Below are 17,496 nucleotides of genomic sequence, written 5' to 3'. Positions count from 1 at the left end.
TGGGAATCAAGTTGACACATAATGAAGTTATCTTCTGCTTTGTGACTTTGTCATTTTTTGCCCTCACGCCCTCATTTGTTTGTAGAAGAAAATCATGTGCTTTGTCTTCAATTATAGCCTCTCTTAAGGCCCAAATCTTTACTGGTCAATTCATGAAACTGGTTTCAGTGGTGATTTTCTACTAAAGACTTGGGTATGTATAGTGTGTTGAAACAGTTGTCATTAGTATTGCTGAATATGGCTGTGGATGGTGGAAACATAAGGGAAAAACTCCAGAGCAGCTTCACTTCCTAACCCTGCTGTGGAGCACAGCAAGTTGTTCATCACTGGCATTCACTCTGTGTTCTGTTCACAGGAATAATACTTCCCTTACTTGAAAGGGACATTGTGAAGATAAATCTATAAAACAGTAGTTGGTGTCCAGATACTGCATGAACAGAGCACAGACGTGAGCACCAAGGTAGTTCAAAAGGGTTGTTGACCTTTCAGTAGAGCAAAGTTGACAGTCTGTTCCGGTAACATCAAAGGCAGCAAGAAAAGTGCTGTAAGATGTTTAATTACCTGAAATGGTCAAGAACACGGTGTGATCTCTTACAGAAATAGCTGTATGTGATTGCTCTGGTGTACTGGTGACAGCTTGACTCAGGAGACAAAAGAGTTACGTACTTAATCACAACTATCATTCTTTATGCAGGACCCTGTCATTTTCTTGGAGGATTGCTTTCTAGGTCACACCATAATTAGTGTCTGAGATCTGGTAATTACAATAGTGGAGGACCAAATTTTAAATTCAGAAACACCTTTAACAAGAGGAATTCTCTGTTTCAGAGTTCTTTAAGCCAACAGTTCACTGTAATTCTGTGCTGCATGACAGCTTGCATCAGATCCTACAAAGGAACTGGAGCTCTTTAGAAAATAATTAATGCAGCCAAGTTTGCAGTTGATTAGATATCCCATTGGGAGCTCTACTGTTTCGTGCTGTCATATTTTCATGCTACTTGAATAAATCTGTCAATTATTCTTCTGTTCATTGAAGAATTTTCTTAATGCTATCTTCAATCGCTACTTTATCCCTTTGCTGTGAGAAATTTCAGATTAAAACTGTGGGGGGAAAAAAAAAGCTTCATTATTCCAACAAGGCCATGGGAGATAAAGCATTACAAAACACTGCTAAAATGAATATTATGGAATGCGTATTTTCTCACCAACTTCTTGTCCATAGGATTTAAAATATACCAGTTCCATTTCGTATGCTGAAGTGGCTTTTTAATACAGTCATGCCTGCATGATTCAGATTCCTTATCTCTGCTCAGCATTGCTTCAAGACAGCAAGATCCAGAATTAACAAGCTTTGTGAGAAGACAAGGAATGACCAAATGCAATACTGATATAGTTATGTCTTGCTGACCAGGTGGGCAATTTCTTGCCTATGCTGAAGATGACAGTCATTTAAACTATCTTCTTAACAAGCAATCTTTAGTAGCATTAAATGTTGTTAAGTAATGCAGTGATGTGGTCAGAGCCCTATTAACTCTGAAAGAGTAATTTTAAAATGTTTAACGTCTTCCAGTATTGGAAGAACAGCAAGAAAAGTATTAAAGCTACCAGGCAGTGACAGCTCTTGAACAAGAATATTCACTGTCTTAAATACCATCTTCATTCTTTGATTTTGTTCCTTTCCTTTCCCCATATTTGTTTTGTGTTTGTGTGTGTGTGTTGTTAAAGTGACATGGCATTTCTAGCACCTGCTCAGTGTGTGCCTTTTCCTTCCCTTTTCCTTCACAACTGCTCCAGCCTGATCGCATAAACCCAGATGACATAGATTTAGAAAACGAACCCTGGTATAAATTCTTTTCAGAACTGGAGTTTGGACGTCCGGTAAGTGAGGAACCTTAACTTGCCAGAGTAGTGGCTTTAATATCTTTAATACAGACTACATATTAGACAAATAGCACTGTGTAATATGTAAGAACAAGACATAACACGTTGAACGGGGATCTTTGGTAGTCTCCCTAAATCTTTTGCATTTGGCTGGATTATTTTTTAACTCCTTTAAAGCAGATAATCATGTCAGTTTGCATTAGGGATGCTAAGTTACAAATCGTGTATTTTACTTGAAGGAATATGTCTAAATTTTAATGCACACAACCATATACAAATTGCTTATGGCAGTAAATACTGATAAAAATGTCTTTTCCCTTTTCATCCTCTCCTGTATGCATACATGCAGAATACGTATGTTGTACATGAACACAGAGGTTTGCTCTTTTCAAGCTGAACACCTGCTTGAACAGACTTCAGTTCTGCTTCAATTTTCACAAATTGCTGAAAAAAAAAAAAAAAAAGCTGAAAAGCTCCATTGAGTTGAAGCACCTAAACATCAGAGAGATCTCAGGTTTTCACCTTTAGTTGCCTAGGCACTCGCAGTTCTTCTGCAAATACTGCAGGCTTAATTGGATGTACGCTGTTTGTGTGTTTTCTACAGGGATAAAACATTAGCATTGTCCTTGAAGCAAGCTGAGAGCTAGGTTTCACTTCCTCCCTGCACAGTGCCTTAACAACTAGGTTGGAGATGCACCTGCTCTTGCTTTTGCACACACCCTCTCTGGCTCCTTGAGCTCAAATTCTTTCCTGGACACTCTAACATCTTTAGGGAAAAGGGTAGCAAATGTCTTCATCACAGAAGAATGTCTAACACAGTGGCTAGAGTACTTTCCACACAGGTAGAGGATGGGAGTTCAAATGCCCTCAGAAAGATTGAAGTAAACCCAAGCATCCCCTCAGTCTGGTTAAGTATTTTCATAGCTCCCCAGGATTCTGGGGAGCTTGAGAAAACAAACAGAAGCAGCTGCCCATAGGCAGGAAATCCCAAATAGACATAGCATTTGAGCTTGAGACTATCAGGGTTTAAAACATTCCCATTCTTATCTTTCCCTGTTAACTAGCAATTCTTTGGAGCCTCCCTCAGCATGGCAATTACTGACATGCCAGGCTACAGGAGGAGTCTAAACACATGATACAGGGCCCTGGAGGTAACTCTGGGAACCAGGTCCCTTAGTCCCCCTTTTTAGCTAGCCATAGACCAAAGCCAGAACTCCCAGCTACTTCAGTGAGAGCAGAAAAGAAAACAAATCACACACATTCTTTAAAAGCTTTTTTAATTATAACATTTAAAAAAATTGCCTTTTAAATACCACCAGCAAATAATAGGAAAAAAATAGTTAAATGTATCTGGATTTAATCTGTTGTCCAATAGTCTATAATGTATCGCATTTTCACTGGTGACCTTTTATCTCCTCCTATCTAGCCTTTCAAGCTGTTTTGTCATTCCTCCCTCTAGGTGGGCAGAAACAGTCCAGATACTCTTCTGATGAACAATATGTCAACCATATTTTTCTGATTATCATAACCTGAGAATAGTTTCTCCTGTAAGATAAAATATAATGAGATTTCCCCGTCAGAACGTAACTATGATGCTTTACACTCTTCTGTCTCATCAGTATTAAAACCTGCTAGTATTGATTCAGCCATTCCAGTTGTAAATTTTACTACCTAAAGTTACTAACATTTTATTAAGATGCTTATAATTTAAAAACTATTGTAACACATTCTTCCTTCCATGCTACCCATATGTGTCACTCTTTGTATCTGATGCTGTCAACACTTAGTTTCTAACTGTGACACCTTCTCCACGTTTCATTCCTTGCTGCCATTGATTCTACTCCATTTCATCTCTACACTTCTGCTTTTATGATGCAGCCACCTAAAAAGCTTTTGGACTATGTTCAAGACAGTTCTTCTGGTGTTTCCAATGAGGTAAATGAATGATTCTTGTTCAGATGATTCTCTTGGGAAGAAGGGTTGGAATTCTCACCGTTTATGTCTTAAGTTTGTTAAAGTGTAGTGGTTTCCTTCTGATAGCTATGAGATGTTTCTAATCCACAATCATTGTATCTTTGTCTTCATATCTTTCCAGATCACTAGTGCATTTGGATGTTGATCTTATTATCCTAGGAACTGTGAGTCCTTATCCCAAAACATCTCAGAGATTAACACTCAGAATTACATGACAGCCCGTACATCTCTAACTCTTTGACAAATTCCCACTTCTTCAGAGTTGAGCAAGTGCATTGCACCATTAATACATTAGCGCAGTAGTATTTCTTTAACTGAAATATTTGACTGCAAATTCTGTTTATCAAGTGAAAGCCTTTGTGGCTCAACTATCATTTCTCCAATTCAGTATTTATGACTAAGGTTGCTGGTTGTAAATTTAGAACTGTAGGATTGACAGTTACTGTCATTACTCCAAATAAAATACATCAAGATGAGGCAGAGGGCTGTCACTGCCCTACTGTAAGTGGGAGAGATTCAGGATTTCATTCCTTCTCCCTTCACTCCCCACTTTTAGTGTTAGGGCAAAAGTCAGTGAATCCTGCAATGACAGCTTTATTCCATATGGTGGCTTTACTTCATATTTGTGATTCACTCTCATCTTCTGTAGTCTGTCAAAAAATTACATGCAAATTGTGGCCTTAAATTATTAATTGTTTGCAAGTTAGCCACTCCGGTTTGGTTTAAAGCTAGCATGATTATTTGAAATAGTATCATGTTCAGTAGGTCTGGGTACAACTACTATTAAGTAATACTGGTTCTATCTTTTTAAAGAGACATTTGTATTTTATTTTGAAACTTTTTATATCTTTGAATTTTATAAATTGTATTCACCAACTTGTTAAGTATTAGAACGATCATGCAGACAAGCCTGTTTACAACTTCCTGCGGTTTTGAGTAAAACTGCATCAGAGTATTTGGTTATATTTGGTAGTTTGGAGTGGTTGTCTTCAATATTTAATTTTTTTTGTCAGGCAGCCTTTATCTATATACGGCAGTGTTGAACAGTCTGGGAAATGCCTAATTAGCTTTGGAGGTGGGGAAGATGTGTACTATCAGGCCACCTGGATGTGGCTTGGAGGGATTATGGGTCAGTAAATGCCCAAGGCCTGTTAGGGACAGCTACAAGCAGTGGTACCCACTCTTGGCAGTAAAAAGCAACTGTATCCACTGTTTGCTTTCACTTTTCCCCTACATGCCATATCACTACAGCTCTACCTGTGGTTAGAAGGTATAAAATCCACACAGCTTATATGTATTATTGTATGCCTGTCATAAAAGTTAGTATTGTAGAATGTGCAACATACAGTACCTTTCATACAGAAAAAACTTCAAAGAAGGTATCAAAGGACAAAAGGACATTCAAAGTGATAAAGGACAGAAAGCAAAAGCCGTATAGTAACCCAGCAGTCAATTTTGGCATGACATGCACTTCTGTCTTAAGCTGATCACTAACACACTATTTATGGCCTGGGGAATGCTGTGGATAAAGGAGTTCTCTCTGGTTTGGTTTCAGTTGTGTGATTTAGCCATTGCCTTCCATAGGAGGCACTAGGGATCTGTCACCACCCTTGGGATTTACATCATGGTCTGTAAGGTCCTGGAGCTATTACACGTGGTGGAAAGTAATCAGTGTCTTGTGTCTGTTTGGCCAGCGTCATGTGACAGATGGTCTTGGTCCAGTCTGTAATGGAAGGGGTTGGCACCTGCACAAGAAACCCCGCAATGACAATTAATCTACAAAATGCTTGTGTCACCTCATGCAACAGTTCTAACAGAGGTCACCTGTGAGCCCAAATTTCCTTCCTCTGCTGGTACCGCACTGTGGCAGTGACTGGTCCCCGAAGATGAGGCTGATAGTTGTGGTCAGATTGGAAATAAGACAGGTTTTTCAGGGCAGGGTCAATGTGTGTTTTGTGGGCAGTGCAGGGAAGCACACAGACCTGAGGCCTTTGCTTCACTCTGGTGTGTAGAAATGTGAAAACTGGTTACACTCGCTGTTGGTGCAAGCAACTCTGCTGCTGGCTTCTGTGGTTTTATTGCAGGTAAACCTCATAATACTAGCTATTTATTTTAAAATCATCAGAGTTGGATAGTGGTTGGAGAACTGTCATAAAGACAGGTGTTTTTCAGCTCTCAGAGGATGCAAAGAAAAACTTGAAAATATGAACTCTATGAAACAGCAAAGACTCAGGAATAAATACCTTCTTCAGAATGTACTTTAAAAAACAAATACTACCATGGTAAAAAAAACCCTGTTCTTACCAGAAATACAAGGTGCTCAGCAACTGGCCACAAACATCATGGGATTTGCAAACATATGTGGCTATAATTTATATATGATTGTAGGATTTCGATGAGTAACTGCAAGGGAGGAGAAGCTCTGCAGACCTCACTTCTGCATGAGGGAAATATTTCCCGATTTCTGTGTTTTTAAAGTAAAGGTTAATTTTGGCTGTTCTCTATCTATTTTTTAAAAGGTTGTAGAGAAGCATGGCTTTGGATCGTTACTCAGCAGTGCTTTAAAGGAAAAAAACATCACTGAAGTAGAATAGGAAATTAAATATAATGATGCTTTTAAAAGACTGCATAACTGTTCTCATGAAACATTGCAGTAGCTATGCTGGAGTGCCCAGGGTGGTTAACCATAGCCTGTTCTTATAGCATTTGTCACGGATTAACAAAGTATAAGCAACCATGATAAGCAGAAACCATCACCTTTTTTCATATACAGTTATATAACAGATTCATGTGTTTGTTTTCGCAGACTTCCTTATATCATCACTATTCAACAGACAGAGGCCTGGACAGACCCTCTAGGTAAGAAATACAATACATGATTTCAGTAGACACAGATTATACAGCCTGAGGGTTTTTTCTGTGACCTGAAACCATCAGATGTTCCAGAGTGCCACATTTTAACATTCACCTTGTGAGCTGACGAAAGAAAGCTGCATGGAGAGGGTGTTTGTACTTTGATACTGAAGTGTAAATTTTACCTTCATTTTACAAGGACTTACTCTTTACATTCAAAATAAGCCGTGCCCTGTTCTGTCTTTCCACTAGCAACCCTGAGTTTCTGTCTCAGCTGTAGCAATCTGTCATTTAACCTTGCTGTCTGCAGTGCTTTCAGTGTTGTTTCCCAAAGCATGCTACCTCATCTGTTCTTATTCTCTTTTTCCTATCATCTTTGCACTGAATTTGTAGTATCACAAGTAGTCTTAAAACCTTGATGCATTTATGTCAAAGCTTTCACTATTAAAAGGTCATAGCAGTTTTGTATAAAACTTTGAAACAATTAGGTGAAGAAGAAATTCAGCTTTTCTCGGTGAAATATGCTATAAGATGCCTGAGACCAGTGCTTCTCCCCTTTACATGTTTTTGACGTGTTTATCCTGGTATTGTTTCATCTATAAACCAATGAGTTTACTTTTTAAATCATTGAATTCTGACCTCAGACTGCTCTTAATACTGCTTATTTCTGTAGTTCTGCAAGTACTGCGAGTGACTACAGAAAACGAAGGAAGTCAGAACCTACTGTAAGCCATCAGAGGGTGCACAGTGATCAGAACGCAAACAGGCCTAGCCCAGGCCGTACAGATATGCAAGGCCCATATACCACCCTTCGAAAGCCTTTAACTAGCTCATCTCCTTCTTCTCCATCACGAGCAAAAGGTAAGAGGATCATATTTGTTAGCAGAAAATCACTGATGATGTGTTGTACAATACATTGATAGTAAATGCAACTGTCTGCTGTTACTCAGTGCACTTCACTTGGAGATCTAGTATATGAAGCAACAGCTTTGCACCTTTCAGGAAAGGCTGACTTGTTTACTCTTACATGTGTAATTTTAAGCTGAAAAGCTGGATTTGTAACAAGGATTTTCCAGTTTCAACTGCTTATTCTAACAAAAGAAAATTAACTAAATGAAGACTAATATTTATACCACAATCTATAAACCCATAAAGTTGTATTAACCCCACTACTTTCTTATTAGATTGATGTGTTTTTAAAACTCTTTTCACTATATACAAAAAGTAAATCAAGACAAATAGCACGTAAGATTTAAGATGTGCTTCCAGGATAGTAGACCTTTCAAATCTATAGCTGATGTTGTAGACATTGTCAGTTATCAGGACCTAAATTAATCAAGCAGACATCCATTTTTGATTTTGTAAATCCTTGAAGTATTTAGTACAGCATATACAACTTACTTAGTTTCTTTTTCCATGTAACTCACCCCTGTATTACTGTTCTTCAGTGTTCTCACTCTATAACATTTCTCTCCTGAAAACAGATAATTGAATCAGTTGTTGGTTTGTGGCTTTTTAGCAAGACATAAGGCTTCTGTAATAGACAATAAAAGTAATATATAGAGTAATATTCTGTACAGTGGGTCTCTTTCTGTTTAAGTTGTTGTTATTCATTGAACTGCTGTATTTCATAGCTATACTAAGCAGCCTATAGCTGTATTAGGGACTGTTTAGACCTTTGTAAAAGTAGATTCCCACTGAAAAAAAACCCATAATATCCATGCTGCAATAGAATGCATCAAAGAAAAGCACTGAGGAATATGAAGAGTGAAGTGATGGAAAAGCAAATGCATTTTAAACCCAGTGGGTTAGCGGTACTTTTAAAACTCATCCATTTGGTGTACTAAGCCAGGCAGTGAACAGTTAGTAAACTCCATTTACCTGCATTTGACTATGCCACCAATAATGAGCACTTGCCATGCCTTAAACACTTCATGTGCTTAAAAACCCTTCCCTTGAGAACATCTACCACAGCTAATTGAGTTTTGGAAGGTGACCTACCTGCATCCCTCCGTTCTCCCCCAGCATTATGTTTATTATTGTAGCATTATTATTATTAAAATGTTATTTTTTCTTATTTCTTACTTGTTAAAGCAGCAGCACGCTATAAGCTGTTTGATCAGCATAGTTTTTGAAGTCCGTTTCAGTTTCTGATCCAGATTCAGGTTGTTCCAGGCAGCAGATTGAGCTGTTTTGAAGCATGTGCCCTGAACTGAATGTTGCCACTTGAGACCATTTTTGAAAGTTCAGTGCAAGTATGAGAGATCACAGTTCTAAATTTGTCTCGCAGTGGCTTCTAGATCCAGCATGCGCATACAAATAAATGCCTTAAAACTTGCTTGAAAGTTCAGGCTTTGTTTTGGAAGCCAGCCTAAGGGTTATTGTTTCTTCTGCATGTTGGTTAGGCTCAGATACATCTTCCTTTACACCTGTATAGCAGTTCCTCAGCCACTTGGTTCTGCTGCCCATAAGCTGTAGAAAACACCACTCCCTTCAGTGCTATATCACACAGGGAAAGAAAGGGCTGCCTATGCTACCTGTGAACAACTGGGAGATCTTTCCCATTTGATAGTATGTAAAGATTTACCTTAAAATATTTATCTTAATTATCTTAGAATACACAGGTGCTGTGAACTCTCTGAGCATTATTCAGCTCAAAAATCCTGCTGAGTTTCTTTCAGAATGCCTAGATAGAAAAGTCAATATTTGACTTGAGGTCTAGATTTCTTGTGTGGCTTCACCTATAATCCTTTGCAGCTTTTATTGTCTGTTGATCTGCTTCAAAATCAGCATTAATATTTGTTTTCTTATGTTGCTTTGGCAGGGGGGTTGCTGAGGGCGTAACACCTCCATAATTGTGGTGGTTTGAGCTGGGGTAGATGTTCAAATTAGCATGAGTACATTTTTACAGGTGGAAAATTAATTATTAGCTCTTCTGCCCCAGGATGTAGCAACCTGTGTACTGACCTAAGCTGACAGATGCATTAATTGCTGTCTCTTTTCTAATCTTTCTAACACTTACTGATGCTAATTCAAACTTTCTGAATCTTTTAATTTCTGGCAATGTCTCTTTTTTACCATGCTGCTCTATGGATTATAAAGGTGGGGATATTAGCAAAGTGTATCCATCACTTTCAAGTTACTCAGTGCACAACCACAACACCTCAAATGAATTAGATTACTGTAGCACTTACAGACAACATTTAGCTGTTCCAAACGATTCGAGAAGGGCAGTCAGCTACAAGAATGGCTGGCAAATGACTCGTCAAAATGCAGAAGTCTGGAGCAGCACAGAAGAAGCTACTTCTCCAAAGAGAAAATCTCGTAGCTATGATGATCTGTTAACAGATGATCACGATAGTTTTCCCGATGCACAGGCCAAGTCTGAAAGCATGGGCTCTCTGTTATGTGAGGACTCCTCCAAAGAAGTTTGCTCAATGAACTGGTCCTCCCCGTATGTTGAGGGCCGTGGTAGCAGTAGGCCAAGGGTTCGTCACAGATCTGCACACGATGCCCCAGGCTTCCTAAAACTGTACAAAAAGATGCACCGTATCAATCGCAAGGACTTGATGAATTCTGAGGTGATTTGTTCTGTGAAGTCTAGAGTGCTGCAGTATGAAAAAGAACAGCACAAAGGTATCCTTCAAGGCTGGAGGGAGTCTTCTACTGAAGAGGTGCCCAGAGACATGGTGCCAACCAGAATATCTGAATTCGAAAAATTAATTCAGAAATCAAAATCGATGCCGAACCTAGGCGATGAAATGTTGTCAACTGTTACACTAGAGCCTCCTAAAAACGGCTTATGTCCACAGAGGCGGTTTTCTATCGAATCCTTGCTGGAAGAAGAAAATCAAAGCAGACATCCCTCTCAGGTACAACGGAGCTACAAGTCTAAGGCCCTGGTGCCAATTCATATTGAAGTGACCAGTGATGAGCCACAACGATCACATATGGATTTTTCAGACAGTGATCAAGATGGAGTGGTTTCTGATCTCAGTGACTTTATCCAGATAGAGGGTTCATCCTTTTGTAGTGAAAGTGACTTTGACCACTTCTCCTTCACATCATCTGAAAGCTTTTATGGATCAGGCCATCACCACCATCACCACCACCACCACCACAGGCACCTCATCAGCTCCTGCAAAGGGCGATGCCCAGCATCTTATACCCGCTTCACCACCATGCTAAAACATGAAAGGGCTAAACAAGAAACCACTGAAGATCCAAGGAGACAGGAAACAGAATCTGGCCTCTCTAAGATAGCATTCCTAGTCAGTCCAGTGCCTTTCCGGAGGAAAAAAAGTGCAGCTCCTAAAAAACACACTGAAAAGAAAAAATGCAAGTCATCTGTGTTTGAAGCACTAGATTCTGCACTTAGAGACATCTGTGACCAAATTAAAGCTGAAAAAAGAAGGGGAAGCTTGCCTGACAACAGTATATTGCACAGACTTATTACTGAGCTGCTTCCAGACATTCCAGAACGGAATTCATCTCTTAAAGCTCTAAAAAAGAGTCCCATGCACCAGCCTTTTCATCCACTGCCTCAAGATGGTGCTATCCATTGCCCACTGTACCAGAATGATTGTGGCAGATTACCTCTTAGTGCCTCTTTTCCAGACATGGACGCAACTAACAACAATGATAGTGCACTGTGTTTCCAAGGTGGATTAACTTTCTTCTTCTGTCCTTGTGATTTATGTATCTAACCTTACTCCCTGTATTTCCTACCCTTTCTCATTACATTTTTATTTGTGTCGTCTATAAGAAGCTTTCATCCCATAAAATTCTTCATTAAGTCATTTTTACGTAGGTGATGAGGATAGATAAACTTGCTGTCTATTCACAAAATACAGTAATCTGGACAACTGGAGTAAAGATGGATTTCAACTAATACATCATTAGTGCTATATGTTACAAAGTAAGCAATGGGGGGGTTATTCCCCAAGAAAATGGCCTTATAGGAAGTGAATGCATGCATCATAAGATGCTGCTCAAACAGAAAACAAATATGCAGATAGCCCTTCCTTTATTATTTGAAACAAAATACAAAACAAAACCTGCATCTAAAACATATTGTATAGTTTTGTTATATGTAGGTGACAAAAATGCTGTTAATTCTGCCAGTATCATAGAAAGTTAATTCTTTAATTCTTTTTTTTCATATGAAAATACACTAATTCCACTTCTTCATATTACTTTTTGTGAATAGACCTTAAGGTCATTTTAGGAAGTTTTCATTTCCACTGTTCAAGCAATGCAATTTCCAGTTTCTGTGGCAGCAAAATCAGTTCATCTCACAGAATTTTAATGTATCTGTGAAGTTTTGAGAAATTTCCTATCCTCTTAAAAGGGAAATTCTCAATAATCAAAATTTGACTGAAATTATCAGTGTGAGTATAACTTCTAAAAAAGTCTGTGCTGAGCATGATCTAGTTTGGAAGTTACTGCTTTGAGCTCCTTGTGGCTCTGCTGCTCTTTTTTCTCAAAAAAAGGTTGCTTTGAGCTTCAAATGTTTTTAAGTTCAACCTTGCAATATTAAAAGAAGCGAACTAAATTCACAGGAGGAGTGCACAAAGGTGTATCCCAGATGATTCAGACAGTCTTTGGCAAGTCTCTCTCATTTTAAATGGTAACATTTCTGTTAAAGAATTCTATTCCTAGAGATACAGTCCTCTGTGGCAGAGCAGCTTTGAGAATTAAATGACATTACAAAGCTCTGCTTGAAATCACAAAGGGATGTAAGAATGTCTTTAATGTATCAATTATGCAGTATTTGATAAGACCCCTCTTACTTCTCTTTAGTCTCGCATCTTTTTCTGTAACTTTTGCAAATGCCACACCAGTAAGTACGCATTTCAAGGGAAATCAGATTGAAGCTGTTACCATCCCTTCTTAACTAGTAAAAATAGACATACTGAGAACAGATAACTTGATTTAAAAAAACAGCTATAAAACGCAGTTCAGAATTTAATTAGTCATACATGAGGCCTCATCATGATTACCCCTGGCAGGCAGTACTACACAATGAGACTGAAGTTGTTGGAGATCGTGCTGGTCACATGTCGCAGTTGCTAAATCAGAATTTTCCAGTCCTTGAAAATAAGGAAATCCACAGTGCAGAGTAAATGTGCATCCCTAATAGCTTCTGCAGCTATGAAGTAGCCTGGCATAAGGGAAGTGGTACACTATCAGCATTAATATCCCTAAAGTAGTGTGGAGAATGAGTACAGCAGAATATTACATTGACTTCCATCAGCATCAGTCATGGCTGAGCTCTACTGCTGATGAAGTTTCATTTTTGCCGAATCTGTGTATGTCTCTTCCAGCCACCATCCACACAGAGACTTCAAGATCATAGCAGAAAAATCACTGAAAACTACTAATATTGACTGCATAAGGAGCTGTATAAAAATAAAGGAGACTGCTCTTTCTTATGCATTTTCACTCCTTCCCTCCCATGTCCTTCTTTTTCTGCTAGAATTTAAAGAAAAACAAACAAACAGATGTGTTTGGAGCTATTATATCTTTAGGTTTATGCAGCTAGTATAGATCCTCATTCTCAGACATATGCCATATTAAGAAAGCTGGCCAGGGCTGGGACAGTGGTGTACTTGTTGGTGATGGTTTGCAATAATTGACATAAATAATACAATTATCTCAATTTTTGCCTCTGCTGTATTTATCAATAGCCTCAAGTTTTTGTGGCTTTGCCAACACCCACTGGAGACCATTTTAATCTTTCTTCTGTAAGAATCAAACATAATGGATGAGATGCTCTCAATTCTTTCATTTTTTGGTCCACTTGTACTTTAGAAATTTATGGGCCTGGTAAAAACAGATTATGTGAATGAAGTCAAAGGAAAACAACCTTCAGTCATAGATCTCTAGCAGGTATCACTAGGGCACTAGGAGACTAAACTAGTAAATCTCAGAAGTCAGGAGACAGTTCATTTCATCCTCTGGTTTGAAATAATTCCGCCATATTTTCATGTCATATTAGCAACTTGCAGAGCTATAGCGTATAAGATTTGGGGTTTACTAAACCATGAAAAGATGTGTTCACCATCATGTAATAAACATTGGTAAACTGCTTTAGAGAAAATCTGCCACATAGATTGGTTGTGCTCCATATCTTACAACAAGAGTTGTTTTCATAAAATAACATCCTTTTACATTCCCTTGCACTGCTTAACACATGCCCCTGGTAAAGTAGAAATACATCTTAGATCACTTAGGAGGAAATATTTGTTTTTTTCCCATTGAAGCATGCTTTAATCGTGTTTTGTGCATGTAATTATGTGTTTATAGTGTTGGCATTCCAAAAGAGTTTCATGGAGCCTGATGGAGGCCTAGTACTGCTGTCATGTCTTCCATTTAGGCCAGTGGGGGGCATCCCTTCACACAGTGAAACATTAATTTTAAGGCTCTTGATCCTCTGTCATATTCTGCTGTGGATCAGAGGATGGCCTTTGCTTAACAGTATCTTTATTTTCTTCAAGGATGCACTTTAGCCATCATATCATGTGCTTTTCTTTCTATTAAATGTAAAATAATACATTTCAATCTCATCACCCCCTAAATAAAACCAAGCAGCATCTCAGATTTGAATGTTTCATTTTAGTTTACCATAGTTTCACATAATTTCTGTTTTCAGTAGACCAGGAGTCTCCTGGAAGCTATTCTTCTGCTTTCACTGATGTGGGAAGATGTACTCCAAGGGAGAGAAGAGGAAATACAGACAAAGAGGTAGCAAAACAACAATAAATAATGCAGCAATATCCATCCCTGGAGTACATAAATGGGTAACATACCTTAGACAAGATGTGTGCTGGTTTTAAGACAGTGTAATGATACAGACAAAAGGAGCAATTACTTATCATTAGATGGGACAGCACCCTTCTTTTTCATTAAGGAGATTGATACTCTTTAAAATTTCTTGAAGTATCAAGCTTTGTAAGAAGCTGTATCTTCTATTACACAAAACTTGCAAGCGTCTGGTTTTATTCCTCTTACAGAAGAGATGTGAACCCTTACATCATTACAAATAGTATTTCTCGGAAATAGCATAATCAGCTCATTCTAGCCCCTAGTATGAAAGAGTTTAAAAATATAGCAATCTGTGCAAGTACTTGCAGAGAAAGACTAAATCACATTACCAGATATCCTCACATAGTCCTGCTCATCACTTCTTGCACCTTCCCCTGAAGTATTGGGTGCTGGTTACCCATCAGAGGCAGTCACTAGATGAGTAAGGCTCTTGGGTCTTACCACAGTTCATGTTTCCAGCACAGCTTTGAAAGCAGTCAAGTGTGTCAACCACCTCAACAGGTGAGGAGGAGTAGGCTTCTTTTACAGTCTTACTTTTGAAACAAGATTGAGCTTACAGATACTTGGTGATAGAGCTTTATAGATATATGAAAGGAATTATATGATGTGATTGCCTGTGATAGCAAGAAAGCTGCACAGATATCTTGAGATTACCTCCGGTCCTGTGTTTCTCAGACTTCCTTAAAACTATGAATGTGATTGTAGAAATTTAAAATATTCCTAACCTTTTCCAGCTGTCAGAATATTTTTTCTCTTTCTTATATATACATATATAAAACATCATGCAGTATTTACAGTGGAAATTAGCCTAAGGATAATAAATTTAACAGAAGAGGCATCTAAAGTATTAGAGAATATTGAGCATGTGAATTTCCATTGTACCTAAAGATCAAGCTGCCTACAAGTCACATCTGTATTTAGTTAACTTTTTTTTTTGTAGTTGTCTTAAATGTAAAACTCTAAAGCAGTCTGTATTAAAATCTGGTATTTTAAAAATGGAAATAGCAGCTAAGTCCCAAACATGTAACTGCCTTAAAGAAGGAAGCTGTATGTTTTATTGCCTGTTACTGCAAGAACCAGTGTAAGGCACATATCCTTTCCTTTTTGGATCTGGTTGTAAAACCTGAAATATGTTTACAGTAGTACTACCTGAATGTATTAATCACTTTGCCTACTTTTCAGAAACTGCCTGCTAGAGCTGTATATGACTTTAAAGCTCAGACTTCTAAGTAAGTACTAGACTTTTGTTCATTTAAGAATTCATAATTCAAGAAAAATCTTCCTAGCACTACAGCTAACTGCTGTTCTAGCCAGTTTCAGCAGCCGATGCCATGAAAGCAAAGGACCCTGCTTGCTGTCACAGTTGCCTGTGCATTAGCAAACTGTGTAATAAAAATGCCTTACATTGTTATATTCTCTGTTGTATTTGTTCGAACACATGAATGACTGTGCATCTTCAGCCTTGTAGAGCATGGGTCCTGAGGGTCACCCACTGAACCCTCTTCATTTGTTTTGAATTTTACTTAGGTTATACAAGGTAGAGTGCTTAAAATATTGTCACAAATAATGTGCTTACCAAAGTTCTGTATGATGCTTCAGCATCTTCCTGTCTGTCTTAACATACTCAGGCTCTCTGCAGGACGTAACATGTCCAATACCAAAACAGACCACAGCAGTCCATAAGAAAAACAAAACTGGGGAACACTAGTTTAGGATATGAGAGAGTCAAAATACAGTGGCTGTATTTCATTCTTGCTGTTGTTTAAACACCCTGGATCATCAGAACAATCTTCGCTGACACCAGAATTATGCTAGCTGAGAAAACTCAAAACTTAAATTATCAAACCAGCAGATGAGCTCTTGGGAGAAACAGATTAAGGATACAGTGAAGAACTCCCAGGCTAGGACCTGAAAATATTCTTAATTATTTGGATAATTCCCTTTTTTTTGTATCCAGCGTTAAACATATCACAGGCCCTGAGTATCAGAAATGGTGGGAATATAATCCCGTGTTCTTCATGCCTCTGCACAGTTCTGTTGGAAGAAAAGTGCTTACATGCACTTACCAAGCTTTCCTGCTGCAAAAAGGTAGCAATAGGCCATAGAGACTTGGGATGTATTCTGTTGTTTTCCCTACTGATTTCATAAAGAACACCAGATACTCCTCAGATGCATGTCATAAAAGCACCATCTAAACAGGTGATCCAAGACAACATACTTGCATGCAGACCCTGTATATACTAAGTGCTCCAGAAATAACAAGGAATATTTCCTTAGAATCACAGTGTAAAACAGGCCTACATAACTTACCGGTAGTACCTGGGATTCATAAATGTGAATTGTTTCATTTTATATGGTATAATCAACTGGTGAGTGCACTGCAGCTGTGACACTTCTTCTTCAAATGTTCAGTTGTTACATTCCTTTGCAGTTCCAAAGTGCAAAGTTCTCAAACTGTGCTGGTAGAAGAGTTAAATGTAAAGTTGTAAGCATCTGATCTAAATAAATTTGTTACAGAGAGCTGTCCTTTAAGAAAGGAGATACTGTCTATATCCTCAGGAAAATTGATCAAAACTGGTATGAGGGTGAGCACCATGGAAGAGTTGGAATATTCCCTATTTCTTACGTTGAGGTTTGTTCCTTGTTTTAATTCATTGGATTTGTTTGGGTAATAGGGCCACAAACTGCCTGAGAGTGATGGAAATCTGTGGGTTTTTTTTTTTTCCTTAGAAACTTTCTCCCCCAGAAAAAGCACAGCCTGCCAGGCCACCTCCCCCTGCACAGATTGGAGAGATTGGAGAAGCTGTTGCCAAATATAATTTCAGTGCAGACACAAATGTGGAGTTATCACTTAGAAAGGTACTTTCTAATACAAAAGTATTTTGTTTATCAAAATACTGTTATAGTGTCTTCTGCTAAACAAAATTAATACAGGTAAATGCTGTGCTTTGGTGCGCTCTG

General features: G+C 38.4%; 1 protein-coding gene and 1 long non-coding RNA gene across 23 annotated transcripts in view; one reads left to right on the top strand and one right to left on the bottom strand.

Moving 5' to 3' along the window:
• LOC136022555 (uncharacterized) overlaps nucleotides 1–17,496 on the bottom strand; it is a 71,327-nt gene that overhangs the window by 13,358 nt on the left and 40,473 nt on the right. Inside the window, exons 3-5 of one of the 3 annotated variants that reach the window (XR_010616203.1) lie at nucleotides 9,903–10,238; nucleotides 8,110–8,182; nucleotides 3,149–3,426 (exon numbers count right to left, since the gene is read on the bottom strand). This is a non-coding gene — a long non-coding RNA (uncharacterized LOC136022555). Of the gene's footprint in view, nucleotides 1–3,148; nucleotides 3,427–4,734; nucleotides 5,601–8,109; nucleotides 8,183–9,902; nucleotides 10,239–17,496 lie in introns of those variants that run through there. The other 2 variants (XR_010616202.1, XR_010616205.1) reach the window with 2 other exon arrangements.
• Nucleotides 1–17,496, top strand: part of SORBS2 (sorbin and SH3 domain containing 2) — a 214,055-nt gene that overhangs the window by 178,751 nt on the left and 17,808 nt on the right. For 14 of the 20 annotated variants that reach the window (XM_065695811.1, XM_065695833.1, XM_065695821.1 and 11 more), the window contains 6 exons: nucleotides 6,662–6,714; nucleotides 7,382–7,569; nucleotides 14,363–14,454; nucleotides 15,718–15,764; nucleotides 17,053–17,167; nucleotides 17,266–17,394. In XM_065695811.1, the coding sequence (XP_065551883.1) occupies nucleotides 6,662–6,714; nucleotides 7,382–7,569; nucleotides 14,363–14,454; nucleotides 15,718–15,764; nucleotides 17,053–17,167; nucleotides 17,266–17,394 (624 nt within the window). Of the gene's footprint in view, nucleotides 1–3,759; nucleotides 3,817–6,661; nucleotides 6,715–7,381; nucleotides 7,570–9,810; nucleotides 11,371–14,362; nucleotides 14,455–15,717; nucleotides 15,765–17,052; nucleotides 17,168–17,265; nucleotides 17,395–17,496 lie in introns of all 20 variants that reach the window. The other 6 variants (XM_065695851.1, XM_065695935.1, XM_065695943.1 and 3 more) reach the window with 3 other exon arrangements.

This window comes from Lathamus discolor, chromosome 1 (genome assembly GCF_037157495.1).
Source record: "Lathamus discolor isolate bLatDis1 chromosome 1, bLatDis1.hap1, whole genome shotgun sequence".
Classification (NCBI taxonomy): domain Eukaryota; kingdom Metazoa; phylum Chordata; class Aves; order Psittaciformes; family Psittacidae; genus Lathamus; species Lathamus discolor.
The sequence above is the reverse complement of the archived record's forward strand: the minus strand, read 5'-3'. Positions and strand labels throughout refer to the sequence as shown.